This window comes from Mustela putorius, unplaced genomic scaffold (genome assembly GCF_011764305.1).
Source record: "Mustela putorius furo isolate JIRA1106 unplaced genomic scaffold, ASM1176430v1.1 tig00003845_pilon_pilon_pilon, whole genome shotgun sequence".
Classification (NCBI taxonomy): domain Eukaryota; kingdom Metazoa; phylum Chordata; class Mammalia; order Carnivora; family Mustelidae; genus Mustela; species Mustela putorius.
The window spans coordinates 13,695,900-13,715,570 of NW_025421998.1; the positions used below are offsets into that span (position 1 = coordinate 13,695,900).

The 19,671-nt window shown below is 56.3% G+C and overlaps 1 protein-coding gene across 11 annotated transcripts in view; it reads left to right on the forward strand.

The window, feature by feature from the left end:
* Positions 1–224: 224 nt before the first annotated feature.
* Positions 225–19,671, forward strand: part of NUDCD3 (NudC domain containing 3) — a 57,609-nt gene continuing 38,162 nt past the window's right edge. For 3 of the 11 annotated variants that reach the window (XM_045089607.1, XM_045089608.1, XM_045089609.1), the window contains exons 1-2: positions 225–732; positions 5,034–5,326. In XM_045089607.1, coding sequence (XP_044945542.1) covers positions 541–732; positions 5,034–5,326 — 485 coding nt within the window. In that variant the 5' untranslated portion in view covers positions 225–540. The remainder of the gene's footprint in view (positions 733–5,033; positions 5,327–19,671) is intronic. The other 8 variants (XM_045089611.1, XM_045089613.1, XM_045089614.1 and 5 more) reach the window with 6 other exon arrangements.

Sequence of the window (19,671 nt, forward strand, 5' to 3'; positions counted from 1 at the left end):
CATCGCACGACGAGAGCACTGCAGTGTGCGCCCCGCTCCGAGCTCCCTCCACGGCGCACTCGCGCACGCTAGTCTCCGCGCGCTCACTCCCGAGGCCGCTAACGCCACGCGCCCCCGGCGGGGACTCGGGCAACCCGGGACCAGCTCTCTCCCGAAACAGTTGCGGTGCCCCGCCCACCACGTGACAACACCGGGCTCACGTGACGCGGCCCGAGCCACACCCCTTCCGCCCGTTTTCAGCATGGCCGCTAGGCGCTCTCGGTCCCGCCGTCCCGGGCCTTCTCGCGCCTAGGAGCCACTTCGGGGCTCGCGTGTGGTTCTCCGCGAGGCTGCCCCGGAAGGCCGGCCGGGCTGCGGGGGCGGGGCTCGCGGCGGGGACGCCCGGTGCGCCGCGGCCCGGCCCGACCAGCGGGGGCCGGGCGGGCGCGGACCGGAAGTGGCGCCGGCGGCGGAGCCGTTACCGCAGCGTGCCGGAAGTGGCTGTGGGCCGGCGTCCGGGCCGCGCCCGCAGTGAGCAGCGTCTCCGCGGCCGGCGACGCCATGGAGCCCGGGGCGGCCGAGCTGTACGACCAGGCCCTGCTGGGCATCCTGCAGCACGTGGGCAATGTCCAGGACTTCCTGCGCGTGCTCTTCGGCTTCCTCTACCGCAAGACCGACTTCTACCGGTTGCTGCGCCACCCGTCCGACCGCATGGGCTTCCCGCCCGGCGCGGCGCAGGCCCTGGTGCTGCAGGTAGCGCGCGGCGGGCGGCGGGCGGCCTGGCGGGGGGAGGCCCCCGCTCCCGGCCTCGGTTCCCCTCGGGTGCTTCCCCGGCCCCGCCCCCAGCGGCAGCGCCCGCGAGTTTGCCGGGACGCCGCTGGGCGCGGGAGCCGAGCAGCCCGCGCTCGCGGGTCGGGTGTGGGCGGAAGCCGTCGCGGGGCTGGGAGGCCGGGCGTCCGGCTGCGGCGCGGGCCCGGGTCTCGTCCGGCTGCGGCGCGGGCCCGGGTCTCCTCCGCGCTGGGCGCGGGGGCCGGGGCGGGGCTGGCGCCGGAGCAGGTGTTACCGACCGAGCGTGCGTCGTCCGCGGAGCACCTGGCCGGGTGGGGCCGGGCTCTGACTGGGACGCGCTCGCCGCGGTCCGGGCGCTGACAGAGCCGTGCGGGGCGGCGCGGCGCGGGGCCAGAGCCCTTGCCAGGCACGGGGCAGGCGGCGGTTCGGAAGTCAGAGGACTGTCTTGCGGGGCAGGCGGGGTGCAGGTGCCGGCGGGCCCGGAGAGGGGGGAGCTGCTGCCGCGCCTCCCATATCGGAGTCCCGCAAGCCGCGCGGCCGGCTGTCCTGCTCCGCGGTGCCCGTGTGGAGAAGCAGAAGCTGGGTGTCGCGGCGCCCGCCAGAAAGGCAGAAAGGCCCCTCCGTCCTGGGGCCAGCGCCAGCCGAGTGGCGGGAAGGCTGCGGGATGGCTTCTCAAAGGCCATGAGGGAGGTGCGGGTGGAAGAGCCGCGGTCAGGCGAGGGTGGCCGCCCAGGGGTCTGTTCAGCGGGCGTAGGTGATCTCACCGCACTCCTGGAGCTGGCCCCCGGGCTCTGCGGTCGCCTTCCGGCTCTTTCCGCTGCAGAGTGGGAGAGCCTCCGGGGCTTGCAGGAAGGGGGTTTGCTGAGTACCTGGGGGGCAGCCCTTGCCCTCTTAGCTGTTCCTCTGTTTAATCCCAGGGAGCCGGAAGGTTGGTCTTTGCCCTTGTTTGACGGGTGTTGCGGTCGCAGTGTAGGATAGACCCGTTTGGGCGCCGCAGACAGGGAGGGGTGGGTGGGAGACTGCCAGTGGTTTCAAACCTGGGTCACGGGAGTAAGGATAGTGCCGTCCCTGAACTGGCCCTGCGTTGAGGGCGAGAAGCTTAGTTTTAGGCAAGCCCGAATTGCAGACGAGTCCCCGCTCTGGAGCTGTTGGAAGCACGGGACAGGGTGTTGCAGAGATGAGGAGCCAGAGCGCTGAGGGGAGGAAGAGCTGACAGTGGAGGGCAGCACCTTGCAGGACGACCCCAGTGGAGGGACGGGAGAGGCGGGGGGCTGCACGTGTGGTTGGGGGTGAAGGGAGTGGGCAGAGCGGAAGGTTTCATAGAAACCCAGGGGCCGCTTCCCAGCATTTCTGCAGTTGGCTCTCAGCAGTCTGCGGTGCTGGAGGACCTTTGAGAAAGCAGGTGTTCCCGGGGTCTTTTGTCGGGCCGCTGAGGGCGGGTCCTGAGCTGCTGTTCTCTGCCAGGGGCCCTGCGCTCGTCCTGGGTCCAGTCTCAGAAGCCGGTCAGGCCTGTTGCCCAAGCATCAGGAAGGCCGGCTCCTCCTGGGCCTCGCTGAACCTGCCAGGAGAGTCTCCTCCGTGTCAGCAGAGGGGCTGGCAGGAGATAACTGACGTCTCTGCCCTCCCCACATGCTGCGGTTGCAGAGCGAGGGCTGGGTGGGCGGAGCAGTGGCATGTGTGGAGGGGGCAGTGTCGGCAGAGGCTGTGGACTCTGCGAGGAGCGTCGGGCCCTGCATCTGGGAGGTCCCGGGGCTGAGGGGACAGAGTCCTTGCTGTTGATTTTTTATGTGGAGTCAGGATGAAGGGCTGGGACGTCAGGAGGATGAGTGGCTCTGAGGACACAGTAAGGTGTCCTCAACACCAGCGTGAGAGGTGCGGCCAGGGGCTCGGGTTCCTGGAGGGAGTAGAAATGGGAATAGAAAAGAGTTCCACCTTAGCGCGGCCTGTGTCTTCCTCTGCGTGCGTGGCCGCTTCCAAGCGGAGCGCCACTTGGACGACTGCTCGCTTGCCTCTTCGCGGGCAGGAGCGCCGGCGAGTCCCTTAGCTTCTCTGGGCGTAGTTCTTCCTCATCTTTGAAGTGCCAGTGCTGCCTTCCTCCCAGCATCTCCTGAAGGTTGTGAGAGTGTGAAAGCACGTGGTATAGTTCAGTAGTTAGCGACCTTCCTGTTTGCTGTCCTGCTCCGTGCAGGGAACTGGATGGTTTGATAGACAGGTGTATTCTGGCTGCTTGGAACAGGGCTGCTCCCGACCTGCCAGCACTTTCTGAAAGCAGCTTTACGTTCAGGGCCCAGCGGAGGGGCAGGTCCAGGGTTCCCGAGCGCCTTCTGTCTTGCCGGCCCTTCCTGCTGGCAGCATCTCCACAGAGGGGCCCTTTGCTGTGTCCATGAACCCGTCCACATTCCACCCCAGACACCCGCACCTTAGTTGGCATTAGGGTTCAGTGTTAGTGGTGCTCATTTTCCGGGGTTTGGACAAATACCTAACGACAGGTGTCTACCACGAGGAGTCTGTTCGCTGCTGGAGAAATCTCCCGTGCTCCCCTGCTCATTCCCCACTCCCGCTCCACCCCGGCAACCGCCGATCTTCAGCGTGTCTGTAGTTTTGCCTTTTCCAGAATATCCTGGAATTGGAATCATGCAGAACATGTATAGGCTTTTCTGTGGGCTTCTTTGACTTTGTGGCATGATTTCAGTTTCCTTTAGGTCTTTTCATGGCGTGATCGCTCGTTTCTTTTCGGTGCTGAGCGATAAGGTTGCCGTGGTCTGGATGGATGGTTCACCCGCTGGCAGACAGCTCGGTTGCTTCCGTGGCATTTCCGAGCAGTGCTGCTGCGGTACCTGGGGGCAGGTTTTCTGTACGGATGCGTCTTCAATTCCTCTGGGTGGATAGCAGGGAGCAGCCTTGCTGAATGGACTGTGACAGCCCCCGTCCCCCCACGCAGCCCTCAGGGAGGCTCTCCCAGTCTTCCCTCTCCAGCTCCTGCAGACGGCCCTACTTCTCAGCGCCGCAGCCTTCCCCCCGGTGGTCTGCTGGCCAGCGTGAGCTTTCCTTTGGGGTCTGCCACAGAGCCCTTCCTCACAAGGAACTTCCTTAGATTTCCGGGACTGGAGCGAGTGTCTGCGTGCTCTTCCTCCTCACGGCCCCTCCCGTTGGTGCTGCTGTGAGAGGGTCTGTGCCTGTGAAAAGTGCACACAGAATGCGTGTTTCCCGTTTCCTTGTGGGTGGAGAGTCCCAGGGTGTGTATGGGTGTCACTGTGTCCCGGGGAGGGCTGGTCCTCACACCGCAATGTCGAGTTCTTAGAGGATGGGATTTTTTTGTGTTCCTCACTCATCGTAGGGATATGCAGAGGTTTGTGGAATTGATTGCCACGTTCTCTTTCTTTCTTTCTTTTTTTTTTTAAAGATTTATTTATCTATTTATTTGACAGAGATCACGAGTAGGCAGAGAGGTAGGCAGAGAGAGAGGAGGAAGCAGGCTCCCCGATGAGCAGAGAGCCCGATGCAGGGCTCGATCCCAGGACCCTGAGATCATGACCTGAGCCGAAGGCAGAGACTTTAACCCACTGAGCCACCCAGGCGCCCCTTTTTCTTTCTTTTTTAAAGATTACATATTTATTTGTTAGACACAGTGAGCACAAGCAGGGGGAGGGGTAAAAGCAGAGGGAGAAGCAGGCTCTGAGCAGGGAGCCCAACGCAGGGCTTGAGCCTAGGACCCCGGGATCCTGACCTGAGCCGAAGGTAGAGGCTTTGCCGGCTGAGCCCCCAGGTGCCCCCACTGCCAGGTTTTCTGAGAGCCACACCTGTGCCGTGTAGGAAGGCAGCGGCAGCTTGGTTATGCTGCTTACACTTTGTGTTCAACTCAATTCCCATCTTCTCTTCTCGAGTTTGAATTGCTGGCACCTTTGCAGCTCTTGGTACCAGGACAGTGTGTTCTTTCCCTGGCAGACGAGTCTTGCCGGGCACTATGACAGAAAGGAGAGGGAAGCCACGTGGTGATGCCTCCTTTAGACCCCAGTGTCCGGCTCGTGGGCGTGTGGATACCGTGGCTTACAGGGTTTCGCTTCTGTTGCTCTCAGAACGCCTGTCAGAGATTGCTTTGTGGTGGCTCCTGGTCAAGTTGAAGCGTCTGTGTTTTGCTCGTGGGAACGCGTCACAGTTTCCTGTTCAGTCACTCTGCTCCGAGCCAGAGTTTGGGACCTTCCTGTGGCGTGCGTGGTTTCGTCCTGGGCAGGCGGACTCACTGTTGGGTTGCTGTTTGGTTTTAGGTGTTCACAGCCTTCGAGCACATGGCCCGGCAGGACGACGAGAAGAGGAGGAAGGAGCTGGAGGAGAAGGCCAGGAGGAAGGAGGCAGAGGAGGCCGAGGCCACGGCTGCTGAGCAGGAGCCAGTCCCGGCCCCGGGACAGGAGGTGGAGGTCGGCCCCGGGACAGACTCAGGCGGGCTTCCGGGACCACGGGGTGCCGGACTGGAGGTAGCCCCCGGCTCGGAGGAGGCAGAGCCACCAGGAGCTCAGGCGGGGGCCGCCGAACTTCCAGAGGAACCCCCGGCCCTTCCCAAGTAAGAGTTTCTCCTTCACAGTTGCTCTCGTGCTCGGTATCTGCTGGCTTCGGGAGTCTGCGGTACCACTCTGTCTCTGCATTTATGGCACAAACTGTGCTTTGGATACACGGGGCGGGAGGTCACTTGGCTGTGGTCTTTTTTTCCTCCCTTGACGGCAAAGTAATGAACTGCCTGTCGTATGGCCAGTTCAGAGCCAGAGTGAACGAGAGCGCGGGTGCCCGGATGCTTTCCCTGTGACCTGCCCTCCGTGTGTGGCTGGGACTCGGGGGCTTGGCTCCCTTCTTATCATGGGCGCACTGCTGGGGTGCGGGCCCCAGACCTTCAGGTGGGATGGGGGACCGTGGCCCCAGAGTCCCCTTGGAGACTGCTACTTTGTAAATGGACTTCTTGGCACGCAGTGGTTCAGTTTTCACCTCTGCAAAGCGAAGGTGAGCTTGCTGGCCCCTGCCTCAGGCTGTTGCGGTGGTCCGTGTGCCTGGGGTCATTGTGTGCGCCCCCGGTCAGTCTGTGTGCCCTGGGGTCGGTCTGTGAGCCTGAGGCCCTGCGGCTGGGGCTTGGCTGCTGCCGGCTGGCCTTGCATCCAGCCCTGCGGGGCTCCTGCCTCCCGGTGCTATGCCCCGTCCTTCGCTGCCCCATGTGGGTGCGAAGATCTGCTTGTGTGCGAGCTGTGGTGGTGTCTGAAAGGCAGCCCGATGTTGTCAGCCTGCTCCATTCTGGCACAGTCTGCCATCTTCCCGATGCTGCTGTGGTCCCTCCTCTGGCTTGGCTTCCCTGCGGTTATCTGCGTGCTCTCTGACCTGTTTTAGTGTCTCTGTGGTTCCTAGACAGTGAGGCAAAGCCGACAAGCTGTGGGGTCATACAACACGGGAGTGGGGGGATACACTTTGTGATGCTGATGTGGGGCAGGAGTGCAGAGGCGGAAAGGCCAGGCTGAACAGTGTGGCTCAGAGACCACTGGGGAAGAGCAGGGCTTGGATATGGAGCTCGGGTGGAGAAGGGGCAAAATAGGGTCTGGGGCCTGGTTGTGGGTGGGGACTTGATCAGAGAGCAGAGCTCGGATAGTTTCTTGGAGCCCAAAGAGCTTTCTTTCTTTCTTTTTTCTTTTTTTTAAGATTTTATTTATTTATTTGACAGAGAGAAATCACAAGTAGATGGAGAGGCAGGCAGAGAGAGAGAGAGGGAAGCAGGCTCCCCGCTGAGCAGAGAGCCCAATGTGGGACTCCATCCCAGGACCTTGAGATCATGACATGAGCCGAAGGCAGCGGCTTAACCCACTGAGCCACCCAGGCGCCCCCCAAAGAGCTTTCTGCAGCATTTCCTGTAGTGTGGTGCAGGTCTGCTGCTGGGAAGTATTTCAGCTTTCTGAAAGATTTTCAGTTTTCTGAAAATCTTTATTGGAGGTTCATTTCTGAACATGTGTTTGTTGTCTGTAGGGTTCCTGATAGATAGATGCTGCTTTTTTTTCAGCACTTTAAAGAATGTAATGCCCTATTCTTTTGTCTTCTGATAAGAAGTGAGTGTTCTTTTGTTCCCCTCTGTAAGTCCCCACATGCTTGTGAGATATTTATGATAAGTCTCAGCAATCTGGTGACCACCTGCTTCACGGTGGGGTCTCTGAGTTTGTGCCACTGGGGTTTCTGCACTTTGTTCCGCCTCTGTGTTGTGAACCCCCTTCTAAGATGCTCTTTGTGCGTCCTTGGGAGCCTTTTATTGCCCTGTCGTCAACTTTATTGTCTTTTCTTCTTTAGTGTCTGATCCTTAGTTAAATTCGTCACTGATTTTATTTATTTATTTATTTTTTAAAAAAGATTTTATTTATTTATTTGACAGACAGAGATTACAAGTAGGCAGAGAGACAGGCAGAGAGAGGAGGAAGCAGGCGCCCTAAGCAGAGAGCCCGACGTGGGGCTCGATCCCAGGACCCTGGGATCATGACCCGAGCTGAAGGCAGAGGCTTTAACCCACTGAGCCACCCAGGCGCCCCTATTTCTTTTAAGGTATTTTTCGGCTTTGCATTTCCTGTTGATTCTCTTTTACGGCTTTGATTTCTAGTACCCTTATTGTTTCTCTTAAAGTTGTTTAAAATGTTTATAATAGCTTTTTATCATCTTCATCTGCTAATTCCATCATTTCTGTAATTTTTTGTTTTATTGGTCTTTTCTCCTGATTTTGGGTCATATTTTCCTTCTCCTTTACATATCTGGTAATTGTTTTTTAAAGATTTTATTAATCTGAGAGACCCAGAGTGCATGTGCAAGTGAGGGGGAGAGCAAGAGAGAGGAGCTCAGGCAGACTCTGTGCTGAGCGTGGATCCCTTGATCTCGGGCTTGATCTCAGGACCCTGAAATCACAACCTGAACTGAAATCAAGAGTCAGACACTTAACCGACTGAGCTACTCAGGCGCCCCATATCTGGTGATTTTTTATGGGATGCCTGCTGTTGTGGGTGTTATGTTGCTCCATGTCTGGATTTTATTTTTTTCCTTTAAAGAGTGTCGAGTTTTTTTTTTTTTTTTAAAGATTTTATTTATTTATTTGACAGAGATAGATCACAGTAGGAGAGAGGAAGGGAAGAGATCACAGAGAGAGGAAGGGAAGCAGGCCCCCTGCTGAGCAGAGAGCCCGATGTGGGACTCGATCCCAGGACCCTGAGATCATGACCTGAGCTGAAGGCAGCGGCTTAACCCACTGAGCCACCCAGGCGCCCCAAGAGTGTCGAGTTTTGATCTTGAAGGTGTTATTTGCAGATCAGTATGACCTTTCAGAAACTTGTTTCTGAGCTTCTTGGGGGAGTATGTCCGGAGCACCTTTGATTCTATGGCTAGTTCTCCTTGTTTTAGAACATGGCCCTCTTGGGCTCTTCAGAATGTTCTGTTGTTGCTGCTTGAAACAGGAACACCTCCCACCGCTTTGTTAGTTTTGGGGTCATGCGGGCTAGTTCCCAGGAATGTCTGTCCTCCCTGTTACATCGCACGTGGGGGTGGTTGACGGCAAAGACTCAGATACTGCAGTTTTCTGAGCTCTCTCTGTGTGTAGCTGCCCTCTTCCAGGGCTCTTTGCATAAAATATTTGGGTATCAGAATGAAGACTGAGCATATACTTACTCACTTTAGTTTTATTTATTCTGGTATTACTCGTTTCAGCAAAATTTTGGAAGAGTGCCACATTTGCATTTGGGGAACGGTTATGGACATTTATAAACTATTTTAAAAGCTGACCAATGTGGGGATGTGACGGTCCATTTTCTGTGGCAGCCTGGCTGGGCCCCATCCCTGGGTATCATGGAGACGCTGACTTGGGTGTTGCTGTGAGGGTGTTTGCTGGAGGTGCTCGGCGTCTGTGACCCGGTGGCTTCAGGTAAGGGACATCGTCCTAGGTGACTGAATGGGTCTTACCCATCAGTTGAAGGGCACTGACAGCAGAGCCGGGGCTTCCCTGAAGCAGAAGAAATTGATGCCATGGAGGCGGTTTCACCCCCTTCCTGGAGAGCTCCGCTGTGGCTTGCCTGTGGATTTGGGCGCGGCCCAGCTGGCCGCCAAGGCTGCCTGAGTCGGTCTCTGGCATAACTTTCTGAACGTGTGTGCGGGGGTCCTGCTGGTTCTGTCTCTGGGTGAACCCTGATATTCACAGATACTCTTGTCCTGGAATGTTGTATGACAACAGTGGTTTTCAAAGTGGTAATAAATTTGAAAATGTTTGAGGCTGTAGACATGCAGAGGAGCAGGCTGGCAGGAGACCAGTGACGAGTAGTGGCTGTCAGGACTGGTGGATTCGGGTCTCATTGTCCTCTGTTCCCTAATTTTCCTGCAGTGAACATACATTTTGTTTTATTAAATTCTTTTTTTGCATTTTGTTTTATTTTATTATTATTATTTTTTAAAAGATTTTATTTATTTGACAGACAGAGATCACAAGTAGGCAGAGAGGCAGGCAGAGAGAGGGGGAGGCAGGCTCCCTGCTGAGCAGAGTGCCCTATGCGGGGCTTGATCCCAGGATCCCAGGTTCTATTGTTATTATTTTTATTATCTTACTTTTTATTATTTTATTATTTTTATATAATAATAATTTTTATATTATTTTATTATTTTATTTTTAAGATTTTATCTATTTTTATTATTATTTTATTATTTATCTATTTTTTAAAAAGATTTTATTTATTTATTTGACAGATCACAAGTAGGCAGAGAGGCAGAGAGAGAGAGAGAGAGAGGAGGAAGCAGGCTCCCTGCAGAGCAGAGAGCCCGATGCGGGGCTCGATCCCAGGACCCTGGGATCATGACCTGAGCTGAAGGCAGAGGCTTTAACCCACTGAGCCACCCAGGCGCCCCAATTTTTATATTATTTTATTATATTATTTTATTTTTAAGATTTTTCTATTTGTTGCAGGGAGTGGGGAGAGCAAGCATGAGGCAGGGGGGAGCGGCAGGCAGAGATGCAGAGAAGCAGGCTCACCACTGAGCAGGGAGCCCGATATGGGACTCAATTCCAAGACCCTGGGATTATGACCTGAGCCAAAGACAGATGCTTAACTGAGCTGCCAGGTGCCTTTTTTTTTTTTTTTAAAGATTTTATTTATTTATTTGACAGATCACAAGTAGGCAGAGAGGCAGGCAGAGAGAGAGGGAAGTGGACTCCCTGCTGAGCAGAGAGCCTGACGCGGGGCTCGATCCCAGGACCCTGAGATCATGACCTGAGCCCAAGGCCAAGGCTTCACCCACTGAGCCACCCAGGTGCCCCGTTTTTCTATTCTTGAACCCACAAGTTGTGTCCTGGGCCAGAATGAGAGCGAGTTGCTGGAGTTTTGTGCTGGTGTGGGTCCAGCGTGGCAGTGGGGCGTGTTCTGGGAGAGCCGGTGCCGCAGGGCTGGCCCTTCCCTGTGCGGGAGTCTTCTTGGCCTTGGGGTACTCACTGGCTTCCCATGAACAAAGCAGGAAGTTGTGGCTCCCCCTGTCTTATTGCAGCGGGAGGGCAGTGTTGTGGACGGTCGGAAGGGCAGTGTGGAAGCTAGCCTTTTCCTCGTTCTCCCTTTAGTGGCACCCCTCCTGCCTCCCGTCGGTGCCAAAGACCTCGTGTCCCGTAACTGTAGCGCTCCGCGCCTCCCTTGATGGGGTGACACAAGGTGGGGGCTCTGGCCATGGGCACGCAGAAGCACGCCTGTTCTGGGCCCCCCGTCTGGCAGCCACTTACCCACGGTCTGGGCTGGTTGGGTGATTTCTGCTGCTCCTATTTGCCACCCCCCTGCCACCCCCTGTTGGCCGGTAGGGTCACATGTGTGCTCCTTGAATCGAACAGGAGCCTGGGCACTGGGGAACGAAGGAGGACAGCGTAGGCGCGGGCTCCTGCGTCCTCCGCACGCACACATGTCCTCGGCTGTCTGTCATGTGTGGCGCGGGCTGAGACACACTTACTAGAACGTGGCGGCTCGTCTCCAGACAGACGAGGCTCTGTCTGCCTGGGTCCTGGCTGTCTCTGTGGAGTCACCCTGTCCCCAATCCAGGCCTTGCCAGCCACAGATCTGTTTTCTGCCCCAGAATGGTGCAGGGTATACTTTCTTTTGTATACAGTTACATACTGATTTTTATAGTAAAGCCACATGAATGGTATTTTGGGGGTCACTGAGGGGATGTTTGAGGGAAACTTGAATTGGGTCTAGTTTTCCCATTGCTGTGAATTTCATTCTTTGTCCTGCTCTGCTGTCATTGTCAGTAGGGATTTTCCAGGGAAAATCGGGAACGGGGCCTGCCCTGCTGCTTCAAGTGCTTGGTTTTGTTCCTTAGAGAGGAGATTGAGTTCCAGTTCACAGAGTTCCTGTGCACGCAGGGTGGTGTTTGAGAACGTGTCTGTGTCTGCACGGAGTCGTCCACAGCACACATCCCTCTGTCCCAGTGTTCACAGTGGGCTTGACTCCCGGGGTGCTGGGAAGCTTTAGAAACTGCAGCTCAGCATCACTGTACTGAAGGAGAGGGGGACAGGCTTTGGGCCCCTCTCAGAGCTCGGTGGGGCTCCGGTTTTGCGTTTTGTGCTTGCGGTCTTGTTCTGCACGGTGGTTGTGGCGGGGGTGGGCAGGCGGTGGCAGCGCCAAGGGTCCTCCCTGGCCTGGCATCCCTCTGCCGCCGGCCTGCCGTGGTTCCTGCAGCCCCCTCTAGAGGCCCGCAGGTGTCGCTGCCGCTGCCGCACTGATTCCTGCATTTGCTGGTGCTGGCATACCGGCCAGAATCCACAAACGCTGGCTTTTGCCTTCATAAGTCACAAACAGAATTCTTTAAAAGAGAAGAAAGGGAAAGGAGAGATAAGCAGAGAGTAAATAATGACGTGGAAATGGTGTCTGCCCGGGAGCTGTGCCTGGATGGAGGACGGGTGCTCCGTTCTGCCGAGGTTGTGCAGCCATGTGCGTGGGGAGCACCGAGGCCGCCTGTTCCCTGCGTGGGAAGGGGTGGCAGGGAAACCCCGGCGTGCTGACCCGCCTCCCGGAGGCCTGGGAGAGCACGCAGTGCTGGGCAGCTGCTCGGTGCTCTCTCTCGCTTCAGTGGCGTGGCCTTCGTGTGCAGCTGCTGGAGGGGTTGGGTTGGGGTGCTGCCTGGGCAGGGGATGGCCTAGCTTGGAGGAAAGGTTTCAGCCTTCCTGCTCATACCCTCGGCAGAGGCTTTGTCCTTGTTCTGCTTCTCCTCTGGGTTCGGCTGCCCCCAGAGCCAGGTGCCGCCCTGTTCCTTGCTGCGCCCATCTGTGCGCACCCCTCAGCAGAGCCTTGCAGCACCTCTGTCCCTCCCTTCACTGTGCCTTCTCAGAGCCCATCTCTCATCTCACTGTCTGCTTACACTGCTAGTTCCCCCGTGTTTCAGTGCTAGGGCCGAGAGCTGCGCTGCCCTGGGTGAGGGGAGCCCCCGATGCGTGCTCAGTACCTCTCCCTTGGGTCTGAGCCCTACGTGGCCTTGGGGAGGCTGCCATGGGAGCAGAAGGTGCAGCTCCCTGCTGGGGCGTCTGCTCCCTGAGAGCTGGGGTCCTTGGGTTTGTTGCTCAGCGGCTCCTTTGCTTGTTGGTCCTGGCCTTTTCAGGTGCCTGTGGCAGGGGGGGCCCCTTGGCAGAAACATGTGAACATACTTGAATGGCACCCCTGATGCCCGCTGTGTCCTCTGAAGAGAGAGGATTGACTGGAGGGCTGTGCAGGGAGCACTCCTCTAGGTCCCGGCTGCTGTTAGCAATGTTACTTCTCTTAAAAACAAGCTGTGCATTTTTCTTTCTAGTTACGCACAACATAGATTATTTGGAACATGAAGATGTGTCTAAAGAATAAGAACATTCTGCCGTTTCCGGTGTTCTGGGAGATTTTCTGGATTTTCTACCTTCTCTGTATGTGAACGCGTGTGTGCTGGTGTACACACATGTGCACGCAGAAGTTTTTCCAGTCGTGTTACGCTGTGGCTTCTGTTTCACCGAGTCTCTCCTGCCTCCCTGTTGCTGACTTTGAACCCACGTCGCCCACTGCGGAGGGCTGTGTGCCTTGAGCTCTTGTGCTCACACAGGGGTGTTGGCTGTCATCCCGTATGCAGAGAGCCGTGGACAGAAGCTGTGCCTAGGAGGGTGTCTGCCGGCCTTCCCTGTGGATTCATTTGTGCCTGCTCAGGGCTGTGCCTGGGTGAGTGGCCTCGGGGTCCATGTCCTGTGACCTCCGGGGCAGCAGCTACTGCCTGGCCCTCTGACCCCTCTCTCTGAAACTGCCCCTCCTCTATGAACCTGGGACGCTGAGCCCTCCGCAGGATGTATCTAGATCCTGAGGCAGGAGATCTGATTTTGGTTGTTTGTTACGAGTACTTATTTCTTTCTAGAAGCTGCGTTTTGTCTTTATTTTGCAATGCGCTGATAGCTGACAGGCTTCGTTCTTAGAAGAGTTTGGCCTGCACATCTTACGACAGTGACTTCTCTTGACTGTTTTCAGTAATGGAAGTGTCTGGGCACAACGACCGGGTGCCCTGACGTTCAGGGTGGAGGGCTGTGGGGAGCACATATGTGCGTCAGCGGGGAGGCATGTGGGGAACCTGGGGAGCTCGTCCGTCTGAAGTGTGTGTGGAGACGGAGGACCCGGTGTGCTTGCTTTTTACAGGTGAAGAGGTCTGCTTAAAATCATGCGGTTAGAAGATAGGGTTGGGGGACTCAAGTAAGAGTCAGTGCACGCAGAGGCCTGAACTCGGATATGTTTGCTTCATTGTGTTAAGAAAAAGGCGACTATTAACGGAATAATCTGACAGATCCTTTTCAGAAGTAAAACAACCGGTTTCTAGTTAAATGTTTTTCTAGAACATTAAAGAATGTAATTTTGTATGCTAGCTTTTTTTTTTCATTGGAAAGAGCATATATGCCCCTTGCTGAAAATGCGTTAGGTAGAATTTAAATACAAAGGAGAGGAGACAGCAGGGAACCCGCCCATGTGTGCTCCAGGACCCTGTGTGTGCACGTGTGGGGTGCTCAGGTCAGCCTTAGCGCCTGACCCCTCCTGCGCCGTGAAGCATCTGCCTCATTGTTTCATCTGTACGTACTCCGAAACCCTTGAAGCTTCCAGGTTTTTCTATAGCTTACTTAATGATAAAGTTCTGTTGGAATCTACAAATAAGGCTTCAGCCACATGCCGTTTATTTCTCTTTTCTTTCCCTACACTTTATTTGTTAAAAAAAGAGCCCGGGTGTCTGGCCGTGGAGCACGTGACTCACCATCTTGGGGTCTTGAGTTCAGGCCCCCACATTGGGCATCTAGCTCGCCTGAACGCACATCAGACTGTGGTGTGTGCAGTTTCCCGCTGTCTGACTATCGCACAGTGAAGGAAATCAGCAGTTACGTTTACCGTGCATGTGTTGGGCGAGTTACATACAGTAGGAGTGTGTAGTGGAAGTGCGCTCTCCCTAAGGGGACCGTTGTGTGTGCTTTCTTTTGTAAATGTTTCTGTTTTATACAGTTCCTGTGTGTCGTGTTTGTAGGTATATACGTCTGCCTGTCTTCTGGCCCCCGTCTGTACGCTGTGTGTGGACTTCCTCCTACCCCCGGAGAGTGCTGGGGTCTACCCGCTCTCCTGGCGCAGGCGCCCCGGATCAGGTCCCTGTGCTGCAGTGAAGGACCCAGGGAACGTTGGAGATGAGCCATGGAACCTGGGTTGGCCTTGAAATTGCTGGGGCTTCAGAATGCTGATTACTGGGCCAGCCCGCAGCGATCTGATTGAAATTCCTTGGGTGGACCCTGTGTTGTGATTTCCAGAAGCTTTGCAGGCTCCTCTGACTGTAGCCGAGATTCCTCCTTCCAGTGCCTCCAGCTCCCCCACTGTGTGGCGTAGTGCCGTAGTGCATGGCTTAGAGTCCCTGCGGGGAGGGTAGCTAGGTTGTTTCGGGTGTCGCGAAAGGTTGTTTCTGCTGTCGCGAAGGGTGCTGCACTGAGTGTGCTGTATGCGCGCCTGGGACAGTGTATGAGTGTCTTTCTGGTTCTGTACAAATTTTAGGATTGTTCTAGCTCTGTGAAAAATGCTGTTGGTATTTTGATAGGGATTCCATTAAATCTGTAGACTCTTTTGGATAGTGTAGAGATTTTAACAACATTTGTTCTTCCAGCCTGTGAGCATGGAGTGTCCTCCCATTTCTGGTCCTCTTCAAGTTCTTTCATGAGTGTTGTACAGTTTTCAGAGCGCAGGTCTTTCACCTTTTTGGTTAAACTTATTCATGGGTATTTTATTTTTGCTGCGGTTGTAGATGGGATTGTTCTTAATTTCTCTTTCTGCTGCTTCATTGTTAGTGTATAGAAATGTAATGGATTCCTGTATGTGGATTTTGTGTTGTGCCACTGTCCTGAATTGTCATTTCTAGTAGCTTTTTGGTGGCGTCTTTAGCGTTTTCAATATCTAGTGTCATGTCGTGTGCCTAAAGTAGAGGTTTTATTTCTTCCTTACCAGTGTGAATGCCTTTTTTTCTTTTCTTGTCTGATCGCTGTGGCTACAATTTCCAGTACTACGTTGAATAAAAGTGTTGGGAGTGGACGTCCCTGTCTTGTTCCTGATGTTAGGGAGAGAGCTCTCCGTTTTTCCCCATCGAGTAGGGCATTGCAGGTTTTTCATGTAAGGCCTTTGTTCTGTTGAGGTGTGTTTGCTCCAGACCCACTTTGTTGAGGGTCCTTACTGTGAACTGATGTTGTACTTTGTTAGTTGCTTTTTCTGCATCCGCTGAAATAATCATCCGGTCTTTATCCTTTCTGTCACGGATGTGATGAGTCACACTGATTGAGTGGCATACATTGAATCATCCTTGCATCCTGGGAATAAGTCCCTCTTGATCATGGTGAATGATGCTTCTAATGTGTTGCTGGATTTGGTTTGCTAATGTTTTATTGAGAAATTTTCTGCCCTTGCTCATCGGTGGTACTGGCTGGTCCTCTTTTTTAGTGGAGTCTTTGTCTGGATTTGGTATCAGGGCAATGCTGTTGACCCTGTTTACTTGTGACCCTCCATCCCAGCACCTGGAACGTGCCTGGCACGTAGTTGGCCCTCGGTACCAGATGAGTGCATGAGTGGTTCAAGTTTAAAGTCAGGTCAAAAAACAACCCTTTGAGGGGCGCCTGGGTGGCTCAGTGGGTTAAGCCTCTACCTTCAGCTCAGGTCATGATCCCAGGGGCCTGGGATCGAGTCCCGCATTGGGCTCTCTGCTCAGGAGGGAGCCTGCTTCTCCTCATCTCTCTCTCTGTCTGTCTCTCTGCCTATTTGTGATCTCTCTCTCTCTGTCAAATAAATCTTTAAAAAAAAAAATAAAAACAACCCTTTGAGCTTGAGCGCATCTAGTGAAAGTCGTCACCTAGTAGCTTTCTGTGTCTCTTGAGTTTTCGAGTACCACCCTTCACACTGGCATCTGTTCCGCTTGTCCCTCATGCCTTTTAAGGCAACTTGGTGTTCTTCAGACTCCCTAGCCGGGTCCTGAGGCTGCTGTGGCCTTTCCCTGAGAGGTCAGGTGCTCAGCCTCCCTGGCGACATGAGCCCCCACGGGAGGGAGCCAGGACAGTGTGCTGGGGGCCTACTCCACACAGGCCTCAGGCTTGTGAGCCAGACCCCAGGCTACACGCCTCACGCCTGGAAGTGGAACCTGGGACACCCTCGGTGTAGTACGATAGGCGGAGTTTGGGCACCTGCTCGTTGGAGGGTCAGGGCCTCAAGCAGGGCCCGGGTGTATGGGCAGCCTCGTCTGGAAGCTTCCGTGAGGCCCCTGGGGGTCACGTGACCGTGTGCATCGGGCGTGTCCGGTCCTCTGCCAGCAGAGGAGCCAGCCCTGGAGCCGGGTTTGACTGCCGAGCAGGGCCAGCGCATGCTCCGTCCGCGCCTCTCAGCTTCTGCCTGTCCGCACGCTCTTAAAAACTTCGCGTTTGCACCTAACTCGGGTCTGCGAAGAAAAACGTTGCCAAGGTCGTACTGGCGTCAGTGTCTTCCGTAACCGTGGGCGGCTGAGAGCTCCCCTGAACTTTGTTCCATGTTGCCATTTTTCCAGTAGTGTCTCTTATCCCAGCCCAGGAGGTGGCCCGTGGTCATCACTGCGTTTGGTGCCCAGTTCCTCCATCTTGTCTCTCAGGACTTGGACACTTTTCGGGAGGGCTGGCGTCTCTTTCTCCTGGCAGGGTGTCCCTCAGTGTGGCTTTGTCTTGCTCCCTGCGACCAGCTGAGGTGGTGGCAGTGGCCACCGTGCTTCTCTGCTGAGGCGTTCCTCTGCCCCCTGTGTCACTCCTGAGGTGTGTTGTCAGAGGTGTGTTGTGACGCAGTGTGCGTCTTGTTTCCCCAGGTAGTTTCCCCCACAAACAGCTGTCAACCATTGTCGCCTGACGCTGTGATCGCTGAGGTGGCCGCTAGGTTGTGACTCTGCTCCTGTCCTTGCTTCTGCTGTCATCCTAGGAGGAGAGGCTGCTCTCTCTCCTCCCTCGCTCAGTCATGGGTGCGATTATGTGTGTGCATTGTGCGCACTGATGATTTCCCCTCCCTGGTTTTGCTGCTCGCGGTGTCCCTTCCAGGGGATGCGTCCTTTTCAGGTGTGGACATTGTCTCTCAGCCTGGCTCTGTGTCCCTGCACCACGTGATGTGCGGGTCCTCCCGTAGGCCCATCGGCAGCCTGGGCCTTGGACCGGAGAACCAGGGTTTGGGGCTGGGCTCCAGGCCTGGTGTTTGATGTCTTTCCTGGTGTGTTTCTCGTTACCCTCTGTACCCTCCTGCTCAGCTTTTCCCCTCCTGACTGCAGCTCTCACTTCCCTTCTTTGAAATGTGGGGTACAGATGGGAGTAGAGCCTTTGAAACGTGGGGTACAGATGGGAGTAGGTAGAGTACAGATGGGAGAATGCCCTCTGCATTCACGTGCCGGCTATGAGTCACTCAGCCTCTGGCCTTGGGGCCGCTGTTGCCTGCCTGGGAACAAGGGAGGCTCCAGGCTTCCAGGCCTGGCAGGGCTGTGCACGGCAGTGCGGGGAGCGTGTCGTCTGGAGCTGAGCGTGGGGCCTCTGCTTCTACTTGGTGGGGCCTGGGGCGTGAGTGTGTGGGTCCTTTGTCTCGGGACCTGGGCGGCTGGTGGGCAGGGTTGCCAGCCTGCATGGAGGCCGTGGGGATGGAGGGCTGGGCGCTCCTCCATCACCAAGGATGAGAGCCGTGCTGCTTCCTGCGGCCGCACTGTCGCCTTGTGGGGTTGGAAGGAGCTTCTCCCCTCTGTGGGGCAGCTGTGGCTTACCGCAGGCCCAGCCTGGGGGGTGGCAGGGGGCCGTTGGCAGGAAGGCGGCCTGCGCCCTTCAGGGGTCCACAGGAGGGGTCCCCGTGCTCTCAGACAGCATCTTCTCTCTGGGGGGGATGGGCGCAGTGGGTTCCGGCCTCTCCCCCCATCCCCCGGGGCTATCCTTCCCCGTGCACGGCATCCCAGTGCAGGCAGGCCTCCGAGAGCCTTCTGTTCCGCTGCTGCTTGAGCTCCACAGTAAGTGGGTGGTAGGACGAGCTGTGACCTAAAAACACTCGAGCGCGTTCCAGGAGTCCCTGGGGAAGCGGAGTACAGTAGGAGGGATGTCATTTCAGATGTTCGTGTCCGCCCAGGAGAACACTCTTCCAGGTCCTTGTTTCCTCTTGCTGTGGAAGGCGGTGCTGCTGACGCCATGACCTGCTGCCTGCGCCCCAGCTGCGCCCCCTGGGGGCGGGGTGTACGGGGTGGGCATGGGGGCGACTGACTCCCTGACTTGCTCCGGGGCTGCCTGCCTATCCTGCCCCCTCTCTTGGGTCCCGCGTAAGAGAAGAGAGAGAACCCTGCTGTACCCCCAGGAAAATAAGCCCCAGAATCCTCAGAGCGGAAGCAGCAGACCCCACCTCACAGGAAGGCGGGGGCGCAGCCCCCCACAAGGGCCCACACACGCCCCTTTGCAGCTGGGGAGAGCTAGCTGTAGCTTGCCACGCATTTCAGGTTGAGGCTGCATCTGCTTGATGATGGGGACGCTGAGGGGGCCCCTGGACGATGTGCTCAGTGGGTCTGGCGGCCTATCCTGCTATGTCCAGCAGCTGCCCCCCGCGGGTCCAGCGGTCACCGCCACACTGCCTCTCTGCGCCAGCTCTCGTCCCCGTGCCGTGTCTGCTTGGGCGCCTTGGGTTTCGCCTGTATTTAGATCGGTTTCCATGGTAGCCCTCCTGCCTTGGAGCTTCCTTCCCCCCAAATGTTTTTTTCCTGGCATTTTGGACTGCCGCCTGCAGATATTTGAAGAGATCGTGGCAGTGGAAAAGAGGGTGCGGTGGATCTTCTGTTTCCTTGACCGGGACCCCTGCCTCCGTGTCTCCACGGGGAGCCCTTTTGGGAGAATTGTGCAGGCAGGAGGATCCTGGCTGCCTCGGGCTCCCAGCCAAGTGAGCGGGCACGGTTGTGGCACACCAGTCCGCACTCAGGACCTCCCCCACATGCTGCCCGCACCCCCTGCCGCCCACGGTCGGTTTTGCACGGTGGTTCCGTGCCCACGCATCCACACCGGCCTCGCCAGTGCTGCGGATTCTCTGGGCCAGCTGCCTGGGGTGCCTTGCTCAGTTCTGCCCACGGCTTGGTGTCTGCTCTGCTGGCTTTGTTCTGGAATCAGAGCTCAGCGTGGATGAAGCACTTGACCGTGAGGTCTGCAAAAGGGGCACTTGTTCATTGAGGAAAACTAGGAAGTACAGGTTCAACCAAGATGAAAGGAGTAGGAGTGTCCCCCGAGGGCCACCCCGTGGCTTAGTCCGGCTCTTGGTTTTTGGCCTAGGTCATGATCTCAGGGCTGTGGGATCGAGCCCCACGTCAGGCACCTTGCTCATCAGGCTTGAGACTCTCTTTCCCTTTGCCTTCCCCCCATGC